Raw genomic sequence first — 17,465 nt, 5'->3', positions numbered from 1 at the left:
GCAATCTATTCATAAAGCCAGGGCTTTTTAGTTGCCTCTATAACCAATTGCTTTAGCGGAATAGCTCAGCTTTATTGTATAATCTATAGTAATAATTTATTAGCTTTTTTAGCATTCAGATTTAAAATTTCTTAAGCTCATCGAGAAGAACCTGTTATAGTCTAGGTGTCTTTGATAGTCAGGAAATTTCACATTTAGAGCTCAGTTCCCAAACAACTGACCTAAACTAAATTCATATACTCCACCATTCCATTTGCGAATATTAGTATCATCACTGAACGTATTCAATAGAAGTGTAGTCTATGCAGTTTTACAATGTCATACACAAGAGATGCCCCATGTTGTTCGCTCCTATTCATACCTGAATGCCAAACCTTTTGATCATTTCCTCATGAGAGGAGAAGGCTAAAGTGGTCACTGTAAGAGAAGGGTATGGGGTTTGAATATATCATCGATGGTAAGGTCAAGGGTCCTTGTTTTATCAGTTTTTAATTTTGTCATTTTGTCAAAGATCTATAACTGATTCTTAAAAGAGCTTTTAATTCAGTGGATATTTAAAAAAAATTCAAGTCTGAAAATTATTCATTGCTCATAACCTCAAAATGTAGAATTTTACTTAAAATGTTCGATTATCAAGTGATTTACAAACTTTTTAACAAAAAGAGAAAGAAAAGAAATTCAAACAAAACAATATGCGAGTGCATCAAAAGTTTCTAGTGGTTGCAATGATTTTTCTCAGTTTACATCAGAATGCCCCATTATTCATCAAATGTCCATGCCCCTGAATTGATTAAATTTTGAACCTTGTGCTTCAATGCCCCATAATTCTAAGTGAGGTGCCTTGATCTTTAGATGATGCTAACATCATGTCCATAGCTTTCAATTCTTTCTTGTTACATGTAGGGCGACTTCATCTTACCTCAAAACTTTTATCGCAAGATTCATTACGAATTACTCTCGGGATCCGTGATTAATGCAAATGTTGCGATACAATATATACCATGTAATGCATAATGTATATGTGTTAATGCAAAGATGCGCATGCAAATGCAAAAATGAGAATGCAAAATGTGAAATGCAAACGCAACAAGGAATTGATCCTAAAATAACTATTCCTAGAACAATTCATGAAAAACTGACAATGTCTCGGTACACTAGGGAAGTGCAGATCTGGTTCATCTTCACGTTATCCAACTACTATGAACATCTGGGTACTGCATCGTCTTCAAAGCTTCTATTTCATCTCCTACTTTCAGAAATCTTTCGAGCTGGTTCTTGATCTTCAACTGCTAACTTCAGCATCGAACCATCTCGAGTCTAACTTGTTACCTCAGCAGGTATACGTTTGACTTCTCATTAGGTAAACTCTCCCCTGACGTTACTTGATCTACTACTTCCAAAAATCTTTCGAGCTGTTTCGTGATCTTCAATTGTTGGCTTCAGCGTCGAATCGTCTCGAGTCCAACTTGTTACCTCAGTAGGAAAATGTCAGGCTCTTCTCTTTGGTAGGTAGACTCACTAATGACGCTACTCAATCTACGTAGAGCATCTTCGAAATCCTACCGATCTCAGCGAAAGGCATTATTTTTCAAGAATCTTCTAAATGACCAGTTATTTAGGGATCAATACCTTAGAATGATATGTCATGTTCATGAAAAAATGCAATAAGAGCAGAAAAAATGAAACCAATGTTAGTAGAAACAAAACAGAAAGAATCAAGTTAGTTGAAATGATTAGTCCAAAAATGTAATCTTAGCAAAAATAAATAAATGTGACTCAAAGTTTAAATTGAAAAAAAAAACATACAAAGAAAATTAATAATCCTAACCGCATGTGTTCTAGTTCTCCTAGGCTATCCCAATGGCTTTAGTGGGGTAGGCTTACTAAATTCTCTATATGAGGCTGGGTTCTAACAAAAGTTCCCAAGCCATCTTTACAACCTGCTAAGGTTGCCCCCCCCCCGATTTTGGCCCATTAAAGACTTGCTAATCAGATTCAGTTGAGGGGATCACACCACTAAAAATGTACCTCGAATCTGATATCCGGATAGGCAACTTAGGGTGCTTTCCAGAGGTACTTTATCATACCCACACAAGAAAGCCCAATGTTCCTCGTGACGTATAACGTTTCTCTCTACGTAAGTAAACCGGGTTAGAGCTCGGATTTAGAGCTATGATATGCAACAATCCTAAATATTCACAGAAATGTAAGCATTAACTAGAAAGAAATGTGTTTTTAAATAACATAATGAACCATAAATTAAATAAGATCGAACTCATAATTTCCAAAATAATAAATATAGGGTAACCAACTCGTGGCTTGACTCTCAATTTGTTTTAAAAACAAAATTCCCCAGCGGAGTGGCCAAGCTGTCGACACCGTTTTTCAACCGGGCAAGGAAAGACCGATACCGACTCGGGGTTTTTCTGATTGAAAATTGTTTCAAAAATGTGAAGAGTCGCCACCAATTATTTAAGGTGCGATTGGAACACCATAAAACCGGGTGATTTTAATAAAATATTTTATTTTAATAAAATATCGAGTTTTGGGGTATGCGAAAAATCCAAAAATCATGTCCGGGAGTCGATTACGCGTGGGGAAGGATTAGCACCCTCACAAGCGCCCAAGAATTAGTACCTAGTTGATTACCCTATATTTAAAATCATAAATTTTGAGTTCGATCTTTATTTAATTTAAAAAAATTATTGAGGATGCAAAGTTGAAAAGGGTATTCGTTTATTGAAACCGATAGCATTCGCCCCTGAGCATAAATGCGGGAGATCAACTATTATGTCTAATAACCGAACATTGCCTTATTTTTAGAAAACATGATGCGATTTTGAAAAAGATGTCGACTTATTTAGGGAATTACCAGTACTCACCCCCTGAGCACGATCACAGAGGATATACTATTAACTCCTTAATAAGTGAACAGTCCCTTAAGTTTTAAAACCAATGCAATCAAGCAAAATTTTATTTAATCATAATTATACTAAAATTAAATTAAGGCTTTTTCTAACTTACGGTGAAATTTTTTGAAAATTAAAGAACATAGGGGCTTAAATCTAAAAACGTAGGCTCTAATATTAATCCTATTTAATTTTAATTAATTATTGAATCGAATAACCAAGATGGTCCCTCGAACGTTTACGCGATGGCCGACTCGAATTATCCACTAAATTAAACACTAGTTTAAAATCTAAGCTAAAATGGAGGCTCTATTTAACCTATTTAATTATGTAAATATTAAAAATGTAATCGAAGGCGAGGGACTAAAAGGATCAAGGTCTAAAGAATTGAGTTCCAAAAGCTTTAAAAGAATAAGGACCTAAAACGACAACTTCTAAAGTTATAGGACTAATTAAAAATCTAATTAATCTAAGTTATTAAACTTAAAGTTTTTTAGAAGATATTAATTATTAATTAATTTTAAAATTAGAACAATCAATTCGAGTAATCGGGCATCTATTGCGAAAACTCGACTCAAATTGCTCCCTAATTAAAACTAGTGTGAAATCCTAGTTACTAAGCTTGATTCGAATATTAATTTAATTTAAAACTAAATCTAAGAAATAAAGCTATAACATATCAAAACAAATAATAAACTTAAATAAAATAATGAAAAAACAAATAATGATAAAAACAAAAATAGTAAAAAACAATATAGAATAAAAACTAAAAAAAATAAAATAAGTACAATGACCTAATTGCATAAATTTTAAATCAGTAAACTAAAATTAAACATGCAAAGGGGCTAAATTAAAATAAAATAAAAATTGAAGCTTAATTCAAAATAAAATAAAATAAAAATGACAAAAATAAAAGAAAATAAAAGTCAGTAACTAAATCAGAAATAAACAGTGACCAAAATGCGAAAATTATAATAACAGTAGCTAAATCAGAAACTAACATTGTCTAAATGAAAATAAAACAAAACAGAATAATAAAATTGTAACAAACTAGAAATAAAAGGTCCAGTGACCAGAATGTAAAAAATACGGCAAAGTTTAGGGGACTAAACCAAAAATATAAAACATGCCTAGCAGAAAGGTAAAATACCAATTATGGTCCCTAAAGGTGACCAGAATGCAAAACATGCACAAATCTGAGGGATTTAAAATGAAATTTACCCCTAAAATCCTTCTAAAAATTGAGGTTTGTTCGTCTCGTCGCGGGGGTCACGGATCTGTGCTCCATTTTGTCAGAGGACGCTCCGATCGTCGTGAAATGGCCAAATATCGCTTGGCTTTCCCGGGCTCCGATATATGTCGTCCGTAGTTGAATCGGGCCCAAATTTTAGTATGCTCATCCCCTCCTCGAGACACTCCTTCTAACCATTCGGATCGTCGAACCGAACCTCCAAACACTGGCCAGGCTCCGACAGAACGGTAAAACACCCTTTTTTCCCCTTTTTTGTTATTTTTTGTTTTGAAAGCTAATAAATAAAATAAAATAAAAATACCAAAAAATCTTTGAAATTTTTTCTCTGCTTTTTATTGATGAATCGAACCCCCTTCCTTACAATATCATTCGGGTTTTTATAACCCATTCTTAGATTGATTTTCATTAAAAAAAAAGGCAGGTTGCTATGTGATGATTTCCTTTTAGTTTTTGCATCTTATCCTATGTAGTGGCAGTGGGAGCTGGTGTGTAGGTAATGGTGGTAAGCTGTTTTTTGACTTTTCATTTGAAAATTGGTGACGACACTTTTCTAATCTAACGAGTTTATTAACTACGAACATTAAGAGTGTGGGATCATGATATCCAGTAACAATAGTGTTTTAAATTTTTTTCAATGAAATCCAGACGGAAGCATCTATTATATACGTTTTGTTTCATTCATTACTCAAGCGAGTAACTTAATTTGGTGGTAAAATGACTTGCATTTCACCTCTTGGACCTAAGTTTGAGTCTCTCCTTTTATGCATTTCACCAATTTTCATTGTTCCCCAAAACCACAATGACACATGTCATTCTCTGATTGGTTCAAATTAATAACATAAAAATATAAATAATAATTTTTAAAAAATGACATGGCAGTGCCACGATAGCGATCTCGATGACCTGGACGTCCACGTCAACTTTCCCCTCCACGCAAGCGCGCTTCGTCAGCACCCGACGTTGATCGTCAGTTGATTGATGATTTTCATCCACCGTAGGTTATTTCTGACCCAAAATTAAACATTTAGTGAAAAAATGTTCCACAAAAAATAATACAGCTAAATTTGACATTGTTATCAAACGTTAGGGTTATTTTATTGTATTATGTCATATTTGTTTCCCTAAATTGATTTTTCAAAAAATAATTTTCTCATTTTTTTTAGTGTTTGGTTAGTGGAAAATAGATGAACAATGCAATTCATTTTCTTGATCAACTGAATTTTCTTTAATTTTTTTTTTTGAAAAATAACTTACATCCTTATTTTCCCGTAAGTCATTTTATGAACTTTTTACTTCAAAACATAAACACTCAAAACATTATTATTTTAAATATTTAATATTAATATATTATTTCGTATCTTTTTAATAAAAATATTAATTATTAAATTATATTTTTTTGATTCTTTAAATAATATAATATAATATTTTTTATTATTATAATCATATTATTATAATATGCAATATTATACTTTATTTTAATAATATACAATAAATTGATAATAAAGTTAATATTATTTATTAACTTTATAAAATAGTGCTATTAAATTATTGAATATTTAAATTATACTCCTTAAAATATAATGTAATATTCTTATTTTACTATTATAATTTTTAATATTTTAATAAATAATTAATATAATTTATAAAAAAAAATTATTTTAATCTTAATATTTTCAAATTTTAGATATAATATTTTAATAACAACATTGACATAAATAATATTAAATAAATTATTCTATTGTTTTAAAGTAATATTATTATTTTGTTAATAAATAATATTATTTATTGTATATGATGTTTGTAATAAAAATTTCTAAAAAATTATCAACCAATATAAAATGAATTATATAAAATCATTTAAACACCATAAAATGATTTCTAAAAATTATTTTATAAAATATATAATTCATTTTACTAAATTTATTTTCTAATTTTTCCCGTAAAACAAAGTACCCTGAGTAAAATTTTCTCCCCCTTGTCTGTTGAGCAAGCACATTTTCTTTCTTCTTTTATTCGCTTCTCTATCTTTTGGGTCCTATTTTCTTTCTATAGATCTTTTCTTTCAAAGAATCTAAAAGTTTGCATGCAACTCTAATTACACCCACCAAAATGAAAATCATTTCTAAGATAATAATTTTTTATCACGTCAAGATAAGCTTGATTATTTTCTTTAATTATTGTTACAGTTATTGCTAGTGTCACGGGCCGTGAACAGGTTCTGAGGGCGTGACATTAACAATATCCGTTTTGCAGATGTACAATGAACCAACAATAACTCATTGTAACGTTGGTTTTCAGTTGAATCTTTCCTTTTGAGCCTCAACAATTGTGCGACTGTTGTCACTGGGAGGCAGAATATTGTTATTAAAAAACTGTTAGCATTATATCCAATAGAGGGGACCAAACCAAATCTTTTTATTAGAATAGCAATCGATATACAATGATAAAGGTATCGTTTGAAAATATTATCGTAAAATTGTGATATATATAATAATTGCACTACCATTCATTATTGTTGCAATTCAGATAAATGCAACACAACTAAAAATATGACTACAACCGTAATTTAAATCCCTGAACACAACTGAATAACCAATGAACGCAATTTAAATCGACATAAAACATATTTAAAACTTAAACTAAATTGGATGAAATACACAAATGGTCCCTCGACTAATAGGGTATTACTTTGTTGAATCCATCGACTACCAAAAGTTATAAAATGCTCCCTTGACTATAGGGTATTATTTTGTTGAGTCCCTTGACCATTAAAAGTTACAATATGGTCACCAAACTATTCATATTTTCCAAACTCACTTTTTTTGTTAAAAAATTAATGGTCTTTTGAACTAAATATTAATCTATTGACTAAGATATGATAAAATCTAATCTCATAATCATTTGAGTTGTATAGTCGTTTGAGATTTTGAGATCAAATTGTATCATATCCCAATTAGCATATTAACATCTTGCTAAGACTATTGTCAGTCTTTTAACGGAAAATGATGAGTTTTGAAACATATCCATAGTCGGGTAACCATTTTATAAATTTTAGTAATCAAAGATTAAAAAAACCCAATATCTTATAATTAAAAGATCACTTTGCAATTATTAATAATCACGGTGAACAAAGCAACAACCTTAATGAGGGATCATTTAATATTTTATTTGTCAAAAAAAAAAATAAACAGAGGAAAATTTATAGATACTTGAAAACTCGAATCCATAGTTTTACATCTGCCACAAGAGATACATATTACATATAATCACTCTATGTAAATTAATCAGATTTCCCTTTACACTTCTCACCTTGAAAATCTTCTCACCTTGGCAATATTCCTACTAGAAACCAATGGCAAAAATGATGCAACCTTGTAACCCTTTTCGGCACCGGTAGCCACCGTGGGATGAGAGCGATTTGATCCAGCTTATGCCAAACCGAAACAGCACATTTTTTTACTATTGGCTCGATTATGTGAAAAATGATTTTTGCCAATGCAATCACCACTGTGGGATGTTGGACCTCCGGAGACCTTTGTGTGACTGCAATAAGTCGGGATGCAAGCTGTTCGATGAATCTAGAGGCTGTGTTGCCTACATCAGCAGTACGCTGGACCCAGTAGGGCGGCCCCCGGTCATTCCGGAAGCGTTTTAAGCAACCGAGGTGGCCACTGATGCGACTATCAATCTTTGCTGCGGCTTCGGCATGCTTTACATCAGCCATAACTTGGAACCCTTTGATGGCATTTGATGGGGCTTGTTTGAAGAATCCCAAGTCTGTGATGAGCACTTTGGCACCCGGAACCTCTGTAGCCAAACCGGTCACTCTTCGAAGATTTTCTGCAACCGACGTGATACCAAAGAACTTTACGAGAACCCATTTAACCAAGCTCTTAACCATTTCTGCAAAAAACTTTCGATACAAGCTAACAACAACTCGCTCGATGATAACGATAACAGGCTTCAATGGTCCTAACATTTTCTTAACTAGAATGTATAATTTGAGTAAACGAAGAGCAGATGATTACAAAGTTATATCAAGTATCAAATGCATCAGCTTTTGTAGTTCTTCAGGATCAACAAAAAGGAAATATAAGTTAAGCAATTTCAGAAAAGAAAACTTCAATTACCCAAAATGGAAAATTTCTTGAGGCAGAACTCAACTCACCAATTCAGAATGCTGGACATTACTAGACACACCTTCAACAGCCGGGACGGAGCCGGAGGAGATCTGCTCGAGGAATCCGTAGGAGGTATGCACATCCACAGTCATTCCTAAAGCATTTCGGGCGGAACAGATGACTTTGGATAAAATCTACTTTGTAACACTCAAATTTAATGAAATTAGGGACTAAATTGAAAGTTCCGGAACTTTGCAGCCTATATTTGAACTTTTAGGGAGTTTAGGGACTACTTAGAATTATTCCATTTTTTCTTATCCGTGAAAAATAAAAAGGAAAATACCCTAAATTTGTGAAATCAAATTCCTAAATCCCTCAACCAAAACCTCGCTGGTCTCCCCAAATCTTCATCGTTCGGCCACCGTTCGGTCCACTACTACCCCCGTTTAATTCTTCGTTGAACGGTGACCAAAATCCCTCCATCATCCCGTCGTGAAACGATGTGTAACATCATGAAACGATGTGTAACATCGTGATTTTAATCGCAAAGCTTCGACAAAATAACCTAACCACGTCGCTGTTATTTTCATCGATTTCGGCCTATTCAACAACCATCTCGCCTCACTGCCATCAATAACTTGTTCCCCAGCTTGTTCCACACAAAACCCGACCCAAGGTGTTTCCCATCGTCGTGTTTTCGGTCTGACATTTGACCGTTGACTTTGACCAAAAAAAGTAAATTTTCTGAAAAGTCATATTTTATGTTTTTCAACGTCTTGAGTCTAAATCCGAAGTTTGTTTTGCCAAATTCGCACTCGGTGAGCCATTTTTCAGTATTTTATCTTCAGAATCAAATTTGGTTTTTCAATTAAGTTCAAATTCTGATGTAAATTCATTTTCTATGTATATGAGAGAATATGGGATGTGGAATTAAAGTTTGAAAGCGATCAAATGGAGTTTAAATCGTCGATCGATATGGCTTGTAAATTGAGTTAATACTCTACTATCTTTTGTATGCTTTTCGGAACACATTGATAATGGGTAAATGCATGAATGGAAATGATTGGTCAATTAGGTGTATTTAATTATCATTGGACTCAAACTGAATATAGAATAAAGGCAGAACATTGTAAAAGACTCAGACAACTCGTAAAAGAAATAAGTAAACCGACCAGAAATAATTCTAAGTTCATGGATTATGTAGTAATAAATTGATATCAGAATCCAAAATTATGATTAATTTCTTCCAAGGTTAAATGAGGGGAATACTTGATTAAGAAATTACAAAAATAACTTTACGGAGTAAAATTACAAAAATGTCATTTTACAGTAAAAAGACCAAGATTGCCTTTGAAAGTGAAAAATAATCCAGAAATGACATATCTGACCAATTATCAGTAAAAGTGCATATGTTTGGATTGAAAAGAATTATCAAAATGTCATCGAGTTGTGAAATAACTAAAATAAACTCTTATATTCAAATGACTATATTATATGACCAAGTTGAACTAAGTGGAAGTATTGTATGTATCCAAATTGTGGGAATGAATGAATTACTCTGGAAACTCTAAAGTGACAGGGATAAACTTACCTAATAAATGACTTAGGTACCCTCAAAGACCTAGAATTAAATGAATGACATAGATAAGTCGGTAAACGCTGGTGAACCTATATGTTGTACCGTTCATAAGGGTTTTGAACCAAGAATCAAGCACGCCGACATTTCTAGATACCGTTGCAATACAGAAATGAAATAAATACCATTGGAATACCAGTTCGTATCCCTAAGATCCATTCAACGATGATTCTGATGATGATTAGTTTACAAGAGTTGTCAGTATTAAAGTGTGAATACCCTTGAAGTACATTGATTTGAACAATTGACAGGCATCAGAATGCTTGGATTTGTTCATTTCGAGTTAACTCAATATCCTGATAAATCAACACGAATCTTAAATACCATGAATCATCGTTTCACCCTTATTAGATCAAATTACTAAGAATTCTATAAGAACCAAATGTCAAAAATACCCCAGATTTCCTAAATAATGGAATCACTCCTGTCATACTTGAAATCTCAATGTACCTCTGATGCAAACGATTCTGAATATCTTTTTGATTACTTAGTGCCTCCGAAAATACCCAAATACTATATGATATTGATAAACTACTTCCAGAATGACTAATGAATTCGTCAGCTATCAAACCCATTTTATATAGGGATCTCATTTCTGAATTTAAGCAGTTTGCAGACGTTTCGTGTTTCCCCCACTTGATAATTGCTAAGTACCTCTGGAAAATAATTGGATCCTCTAGTGTGTTCCCTATGTACTACATGATTGTTTTATCTGTTTTAAAATGTGTTTCACCGAAATTTATGAGTTACTGATTTATTGGCTTATGATGGCTACATGGTATGTGCTCTCTTACTACCGTTTTCACTGGAAAATATAATCGTTCTTGATTTATGGATCATAGGATCTATTGGTTACTACTTGAACTATTTTATTGGGACATTATCTGGGTATGCTGAAGTATGGAGGTTCAGCTCTGACAAAACTGGTAATTCCTTACGGACCTAAGAAGACCTTGGGTCGGCTTTAAGGCCCCAAGGCACTCCCTTGGGTAAATCATGGTACTGCATATGGTGTACGGGTGGAGGGCAGTTATGTGGTTTATTTCGTGGTCACTCTTACGAGATTTTATTGGATCACGATCTTGATATTTATTGTTACTATTAAATCTGATTTCTACTGGATATTATATGGGTAGGATTTTGGAGTATGGAGGTTCAACTTTGATCAAGTTGGTAATTCCTTACAGACCTAAGGAGACCCTTAGGTAGGCCCATAGGCCCCAAGGTATTCCCTTAGGGTGGCTCCTTTGCTGTGTGCTTAGGGTAAGTCCTTATAGATGCAGTTATGGGGAACTGTATTTTGGTGTTCGGTTGGAGGGTTTTATTATGGTTTTAAAAATATGTTTTAAATTGTTATTGTTTTAAAAAGATCTGTACCTTGTAACTAGTTGGGAACACACTAGACACCTTATTCTGATCTCCTGAACCGGGTCGTCTGAACGTTTCTTCTGAACTGTAAGCTTCATGTCTTGAACTTAAAGAAATATCAGTGGAATCCTCAGCTCATCACAAAAATCTATAGAAGTCTATATCATTAGGGAATATTTTTATGCTTGTTATTATCTGCATGTCCTTCAGCTTCACTTGGTAGTTTTGTATTACTGAGCTTCCCAAAACTCACTCTTTACTCACCATTTCAGGTTAAAAGAATCGAACCAGTGCAGTTATCGACATCAGTAAAGGAGTTCCACCGGTGTTGCTTGCAGAGTACGGTGCAAGTGATTAAGGGACATGTAGTTTGTATTCTGTTTTTTTATCAGGGTCTGAAACCTGTTTTATTAATGGATATTGTTGAATTATACTTTTAATATATAATGATTAATTGAATGTGTGTTTCAAATATAAATTATTTTATGATTTTACACGCCTTAACATAAGTTATAATTTTTTCGAGATTTTTATTGTGGGTCGTTCCAATGGCCCTAATGTGACATCTCTGATCGGATTGGGTTACCCGTACCGGTCTGTGTGTGTTACATGCTTGATGATTGAAGGTACAAGCCTATCAATTTTAGTCACAAGTTCACCGACCTGCAATAAAAACAAACAATAATTCTTGAATCTCCTCTCATTTCTCATACATCATCAACAAATTGAATGAAAATGGCTTTACCTTGTCTTCAACCAATTTGAGTTGCTTGTAAAGGGTATTAAAGAGCTTATCGAAAACCGTTCTGAGCACAGTTTTAACTATTCTTTGAACTATCTCAAGAACAGGCTTCAAGAGCCCCGACTTTTGATTTAGGTTAGTGTAGAGGTTGGTGAACAACAAAACCAAATGGACATGACTACTTGCACAATCGCCGAGTATTTCAGCTTCTTTGTTTCTTCTTCAACCATCAAATTCCGATTGACTAAAAAGCAATTAGAATAAGAAGAAAAAAGATCAACTAAGAAAGTTTTACACTATAACTTAACCATGGGAAAGGAAGTGGAAATAAAAGAAATCATGAGGCAATGCTCAGACCTCCACCATGCTTCAACTTGGTAACCAAACCTTGGGTAGCCGGGATGGTTTGGGATGACACATCTTTGATGAGTCCAGTGGCAGGCTCGAAATTCCACAGTGCCGAACACCAGAAGCAACTCCAGCAGCCACTCCTGCAATCTTTTGTAATCCCTATCATTAACCATGGCCGATTCTGATTCCGATCCTGAGCTCCAGGAAGATCTGATCGCAACGGTTGTAAACATTTAGACTGAAGACAACGATAAGAAACTCATTGTGGAACATCCTGTTGTAATCCCTTTACTTGCTCAAAGAGAAACGCTGCAGCTGCTCTCTTCACATTATTGACACTCAATTCGAAAAAGATCAGAATCAGAAATTCCGGTGCTCTTGTGCCTTTAATGGTATCCCTTGGCAGTCAAGGAAGCTGCCTCAGCAATATTCAGCCTTTGTGAAGTATTTGAGAGCAAAGATAAGTTTACTGAATTAGGAGCAGTGAAGCTAATCATACAGAATATGAGTGATGGCATACTTGTTTTTGAGCTATTGAGCATTATTGCCCTTCTATGTCAACATCCAGACACCATTGATCAACCTTCGCTCCTGTCAACAATGTGCAGATACCAGGACTTAACACTCTTGGGATATCATTGGTTCGAATTGATTATGGACCTAACATGGCTCGTGCCACTGAGATTCTCATGGTTTTTGAAGGCACACTCTATGTCAGTTTCGTTTCATCCAACCCGGATAATCTTCTAATTACCAAAGTGTTGAACAAGGGGATGTGTTTGTGTTCCCGGTTGGTCTAGTCCACTTCCAGTTCAATGTGGGAAAAAGCAAGGTTGTTGCCATTGCTGCTGTGAGCGGCCAGAATCCAGGTGTTATTACAATAGCAAATGCAATGTTTGGGTCAAACACATCCATTAACACATATGTTCTTTCCAAGGCCTTTAAATTGGACAGAAAAAATGGTGGAAAGCCTGCAATCCAAATTCTGATGATACAGCAAAAATTTTGAATTCAAATTCTTTCAGAAAGTGTAACATAAAGTTGCAAATTGTTCAATGAACAGAAATAATATATTCCATTAAAGAATCTCTAAGAGAAATACAACACATTACATTCCTTATTCAATGCCGCCAAAAAGAACAAATGATGTGATCTAAAGAATCAGCCTAAGCAAGTAGTTGAAGCCATTGGTAAACCAAAACCTAAATGAGCTTGTAATAGCAGTTGTTTCCAGAGAGAAGAATTTTGTAGCCTTTGCCGCAGGGGCGCTTGAAATGAAGGTCCAAGCATTCCCCTATCTTCTCCAGTCTCACTGCTTCTTCACAATCTTCATCACCCTTTTCCTACAACAACAGCCTTAACATATTAACACCATGAAATCAGAACTTCTTTTTTATATATATACCATTTTCTTGGAAACCAAACAGAAAGTAACCTTTGGCCCTGAGAGTACATCTTCAACATCTTTTATAGTTTCACCCCACCAATTGTTCATTTCTTTCACCCTCTCCTCCATTTTTTTTCAATATCTGCCAACAAATCCTCAAGATTATTCTTTTAAAGAAACACGTGAAAAGAGTTCCAAGAAGAAGAAAACATATAAAACATACACCTTGGCAATGGAACTCTCTTCCTCGATCAATTCCACACCCGATTCTTGTGGGCTTGAAGTCCTCGACAAGGCTTAGTGGGAGAGAAAATGGGATCGCATATCGACCTTATTAAAGCAGGGGGTTTATGAGGCAATGAAGAAGAAACACTTCCTTTAGACAATGAGGAATCTTCCAAGACCTTGGCTAGTTTTGTAGGCGTCAAGGGTTCAGAGACAAAGCGGTGAAGCTGTGGGAGTGGGATCTTGGAGAAGCCAGAGAGGGAGTACGGCGTTTTGGATTTGGGTTCGGGAGAAGGGCGTTTCATTGGGTTGCATGTACAGGCGGTGCATGAATGACGGTTTTGGTGGGTGGTGGTGTTCTTGAAGTTGTCGAGGTGGAGGAATTTATGATCATCATCATCTTCTTCATGGCGTTAACTTTCAAGCTCTGGTTCTTGGGTCATTTCATTCATTGTTGATTCTTCAAGCTTTTTGATCTTTCTACCGTAATACTCGAGAGGCTGTGTTTCTTAGTTGAATAGACGTGGGAAGAGATGGAGAAGAAGATAACTGTTGAGGGTTTTTAATATGCAACTTTCTTTTGTACGGATGATACTTGAAGCCAATGAACGAACGCCCTGTCAAATTTCAAAATTCAGAAAGGGGAAAAAATAAAGGGTTTAATTCTACAAAAGTTCCTAGACTTTATTTTTTTCTCTGTCTAAACTTTTTTATTTATCAAAAAAAGTATCTTAAAAGGGTTTAATTTGTTTGAATTTAATGACTTAACTTTTAAATTATTTATATTTTAATCACTCTAATTTATTTTATTAATATTTATTTATATTTTAATCACTCTAACTTATTTTATCAATATTTTATAAAATATGACATCTTTTAAGTATTATTTTATTAATATATGATTAAAGTAAAAAAAAGAAAGGAATAAGTTGGAGAGGCGATAAGAGTGAGATCGTTAGGGTCTGAGTCGGGGTTTTAGTATATTCGCATCATGTTTAAGATTTATATTTTTGGGACAGGGTAACCATAAAACCAGCCCGTCCAGCCCCATGCCCATCCCTAGAGATCGTGAGGGCGAGGTGAACAATTTGTGATTTAAGATTTGTGGTATAATTTTAAATTTAATTTTTTATTTAAATTATATATTTATTTAAAAATAATAAATTTCATGTCACAAAAAATATTAATAAAATAAATTAGAATTTTTAAAACAATAGCAATTTGAAAGTTTAGTTAAATTAAAAATTTGTAAACTTCATATACCAAAATAGGAGTGAATAAAATTGAATAATGAATGATGTAATTTAATCATAAAAAATACTAAATATACATCAATTTTGTTAAACTTTTAACGACGGATACTAAAATGAAACAAAAAATAAACATCGATATGATTTTGAAAAAAAACTGAAAGTTGATAAAAAAAAACATTGGAATCTGCTCAGTCCGGAATTTTGGGTATTTTGAAAGGCCTAAGCTTTGGTTAATCGAAATGATGAGCATTGGAATTTATTTTATGTTTAAATTAGATAGATTTTATGAATTATTCTAACTTCAATCGCAAAATCTAAATACCTTTTAAGTCCATTTGAAATGTGATTGAAAGAAACAAGTGTCTTTTCCTATAAATATAATATAAAAAGTTGAAGATACCTGCGTTATACACACTAAAATGCTTCATATCCATAACTAATTCAGAATCATTTGTTTTTTCACCAGAAGTTCTTTGGTGCTGGTATACTTCTTAACCCTCCATCTTTCTGATGAGGGACAACTGTATTAGAGAATCTCCTAGACTTGTTGATCTTCATCTTAACACTGGGAACCTTGCGTGCCAATGACTGCCATATCATCTGCACCGCGTCCCCGTTTCTCGCCGGATAATGGTATTCGAACAATGGCTCAACCTCTTTCAGCTTCTCCCACATTTGAGTCCATTCTTCCTTGCTTATGCTCCTAATGAGTTCTATAAGGTATTTTTCTTTGACAGCATCCGAAGTACGAACAAAAACGCAGAATTCCGAGTAGTCGAGAACGTCTTCGTAGGGGAGCTCGATGTCGTCGCTGATAATAACGGGAACACAATGGCTGGCAATGGCGTCGAAAAGGCGGCTCGACGATGGAGTGTCCCCTGCTATGTTTAGGCAAAACTTGGATGAGTGCATTCCTTGGCTGGCTTTGTTGACTCCATCGTTTTTTAGACTTCCGAATGAGAAATGTACATCTTCTTCATCTTTTAGAAGATAAAATAATTCTTGTCGAGCAAATCCACCCTACAAAAACCAACCCAGCTATAGGAGACAAACAGGTAAGCATCACACAATGGACTAAGATGGGGATACTTACATCTTTCCTGTAAATGGATCCTTGGAAGAACAGCAAAGTTTTACGGCTATCGAAATCGGAAGTATCATTGGCATAGCTTTTGACCATATGTCGGTATGGTGCGATCACGTCTTTATCGACATTCGCAATGTTCAACGGATACCTACCGAAATCTGCGAGTACGAAAATTGCAGGCCAAAGTTGCATCCTAGCATCTATCATACTATTGGGATGGTGAGACAAAATAACATGGTCTCTTCCACCTGACATCTTCCATTCCTTTTGTGCGGTCAGCCACTTCACCAACTTGGCCTGCAATACCTTGTTCCAACTCTTTGTCTGGTGCGGATTCACCTTCGAAAACCGATTGTAACTCAAGGACGAAAAGAAGGGTACAAATATAAGATCAGCTTCACTGGAATTCTGCACTCTGATTACAACTCTGTTGTTTGGATTGTCAGAAATTTCTGATGCTAAGAGGTCCAATGTGAGCCAATATTCTATACTATGTTGCAAGTTCAATCCGCCGGGATAAGGCGGGATTTCGGTTAGAATATCGGGCCAAACACGACCACCTTGGGGCTTCCAATTCAAGAGTCCGAAATGAAACTCGGGGTCTAAATCATACATGAAAATCTTGAGCGGTTCTTTAACAATGCCAATGCAAGTCACTGCCCCATCTTTATCTTGGAACCCTTGTTCTGTCTTTGGAAGTCCTTCTCTTCCTCCTCCATCGCGTTGTTTCTCGTTGTTCACAAGAATCGTTCGACTTAATCCGTTCGAAGATCGAAAGACGGTAGGAAGCTTAGGAATCGGCAACGATTTAGGATCGAATGATCGAGGAGGAAGGCCTGTGGAACGCAACAGAAACAACCAGGACAATACAAACAACATTATGATCACCAAAAACAAGCCGAAGAAAGATTTTCTTGCCATGGAAGAGCTCTGCTTCTCGGCCATGGTAATGTATAAATACAGTAAACCAGGAACCAAAAGTGATTCAAATTACTATGACCATTAAGACACTTTGTTTCGAAACAAGAACACAACCAATGTAGAAAACAAAGCTACCCCAGAGTTAAAAAAACACCAATCCTTGTGAGAATTGTTGTGGGGGTGGATTGATGATCAAGAAAATGAAGAAACAAT

General features: G+C 34.6%; 2 protein-coding genes across 3 annotated transcripts; one reads left to right on the top strand and one right to left on the bottom strand.

Annotated features, from left to right (window-relative positions):
• Positions 1-807: 807 nt before the first annotated feature.
• On the bottom strand, positions 808-17,383 carry LOC120133611 (probable arabinosyltransferase ARAD1). 2 transcript variants are annotated; one of them, XM_039150166.1, is made up of 3 exons: positions 16,338-17,383; positions 15,682-16,264; positions 808-827 (listed from the first exon to the last, which is right to left on the bottom strand). In XM_039150166.1, the coding sequence occupies exons 1-2, from the start codon at positions 17,274-17,276 to the stop codon at positions 15,704-15,706; spliced, it is 1,500 nt and encodes a 499-aa protein (XP_039006097.1). In that variant the 5' UTR covers positions 17,277-17,383; the 3' UTR covers positions 808-827; positions 15,682-15,703. The 2 variants fall into 2 exon arrangements, with proteins under 2 accessions (XP_039006097.1, XP_039006096.1); XM_039150165.1 differs by lacking the exon at positions 808-827 and having other exon boundaries at positions 15,581-16,264.
• On the top strand, positions 12,551-13,388 carry LOC120133688 (putative germin-like protein subfamily 1 member 12). The gene is made up of 4 exons (XM_039150220.1): positions 12,551-12,601; positions 12,682-12,771; positions 12,988-13,092; positions 13,191-13,388. The coding sequence occupies exons 1-4, from the start codon at positions 12,551-12,553 to the stop codon at positions 13,386-13,388; spliced, it is 444 nt and encodes a 147-aa protein (XP_039006151.1).
• Positions 17,384-17,465: the final 82 nt, after the last annotated feature.

This window comes from Hibiscus syriacus, unplaced genomic scaffold (assembly GCF_006381635.1).
Source record: "Hibiscus syriacus cultivar Baekdansim isolate YM2019G1 unplaced genomic scaffold, ASM638163v2 tig00110584_pilon, whole genome shotgun sequence".
Lineage (NCBI taxonomy): Eukaryota > Viridiplantae > Streptophyta > Magnoliopsida > Malvales > Malvaceae > Hibiscus > Hibiscus syriacus.
Note: the sequence above shows the minus strand (reverse complement) of the source record. Positions and strands in the feature narration are given on the sequence as shown.

What these genes read in the sequence shown, in the direction of transcription:
- LOC120133688 (XM_039150220.1), top strand. Translation starts at nt 12,551, where the DNA reads ATGGCCGATTCTGATTCCGATCCTGAGCTCCAGGAAGATCTGATCGCA. An exon ending in AGGAAGATCTGATCGCAACG is followed by an intron (nt 12,602 to 12,681) that starts GTTGTAAACATT and finishes ACTTGCTCAAAG; the next exon opens with AGAAACGCTGCAGCTGCTCT. An exon ending in GTGCTCTTGTGCCTTTAATG is followed by an intron (nt 12,772 to 12,987) that starts GTATCCCTTGGC and finishes AACAATGTGCAG; the next exon opens with ATACCAGGACTTAACACTCT.
- LOC120133611 (XM_039150166.1), bottom strand. Translation starts at nt 17,276, where the DNA reads ATGGCCGAGAAGCAGAGCTCTTCCATGGCAAGAAAATCTTTCTTCGGC. An exon ending in GATCCATTTACAGGAAAGAT is followed by an intron (nt 16,265 to 16,337) that starts GTAAGTATCCCC and finishes TGGTTTTTGTAG; the next exon opens with GGTGGATTTGCTCGACAAGA.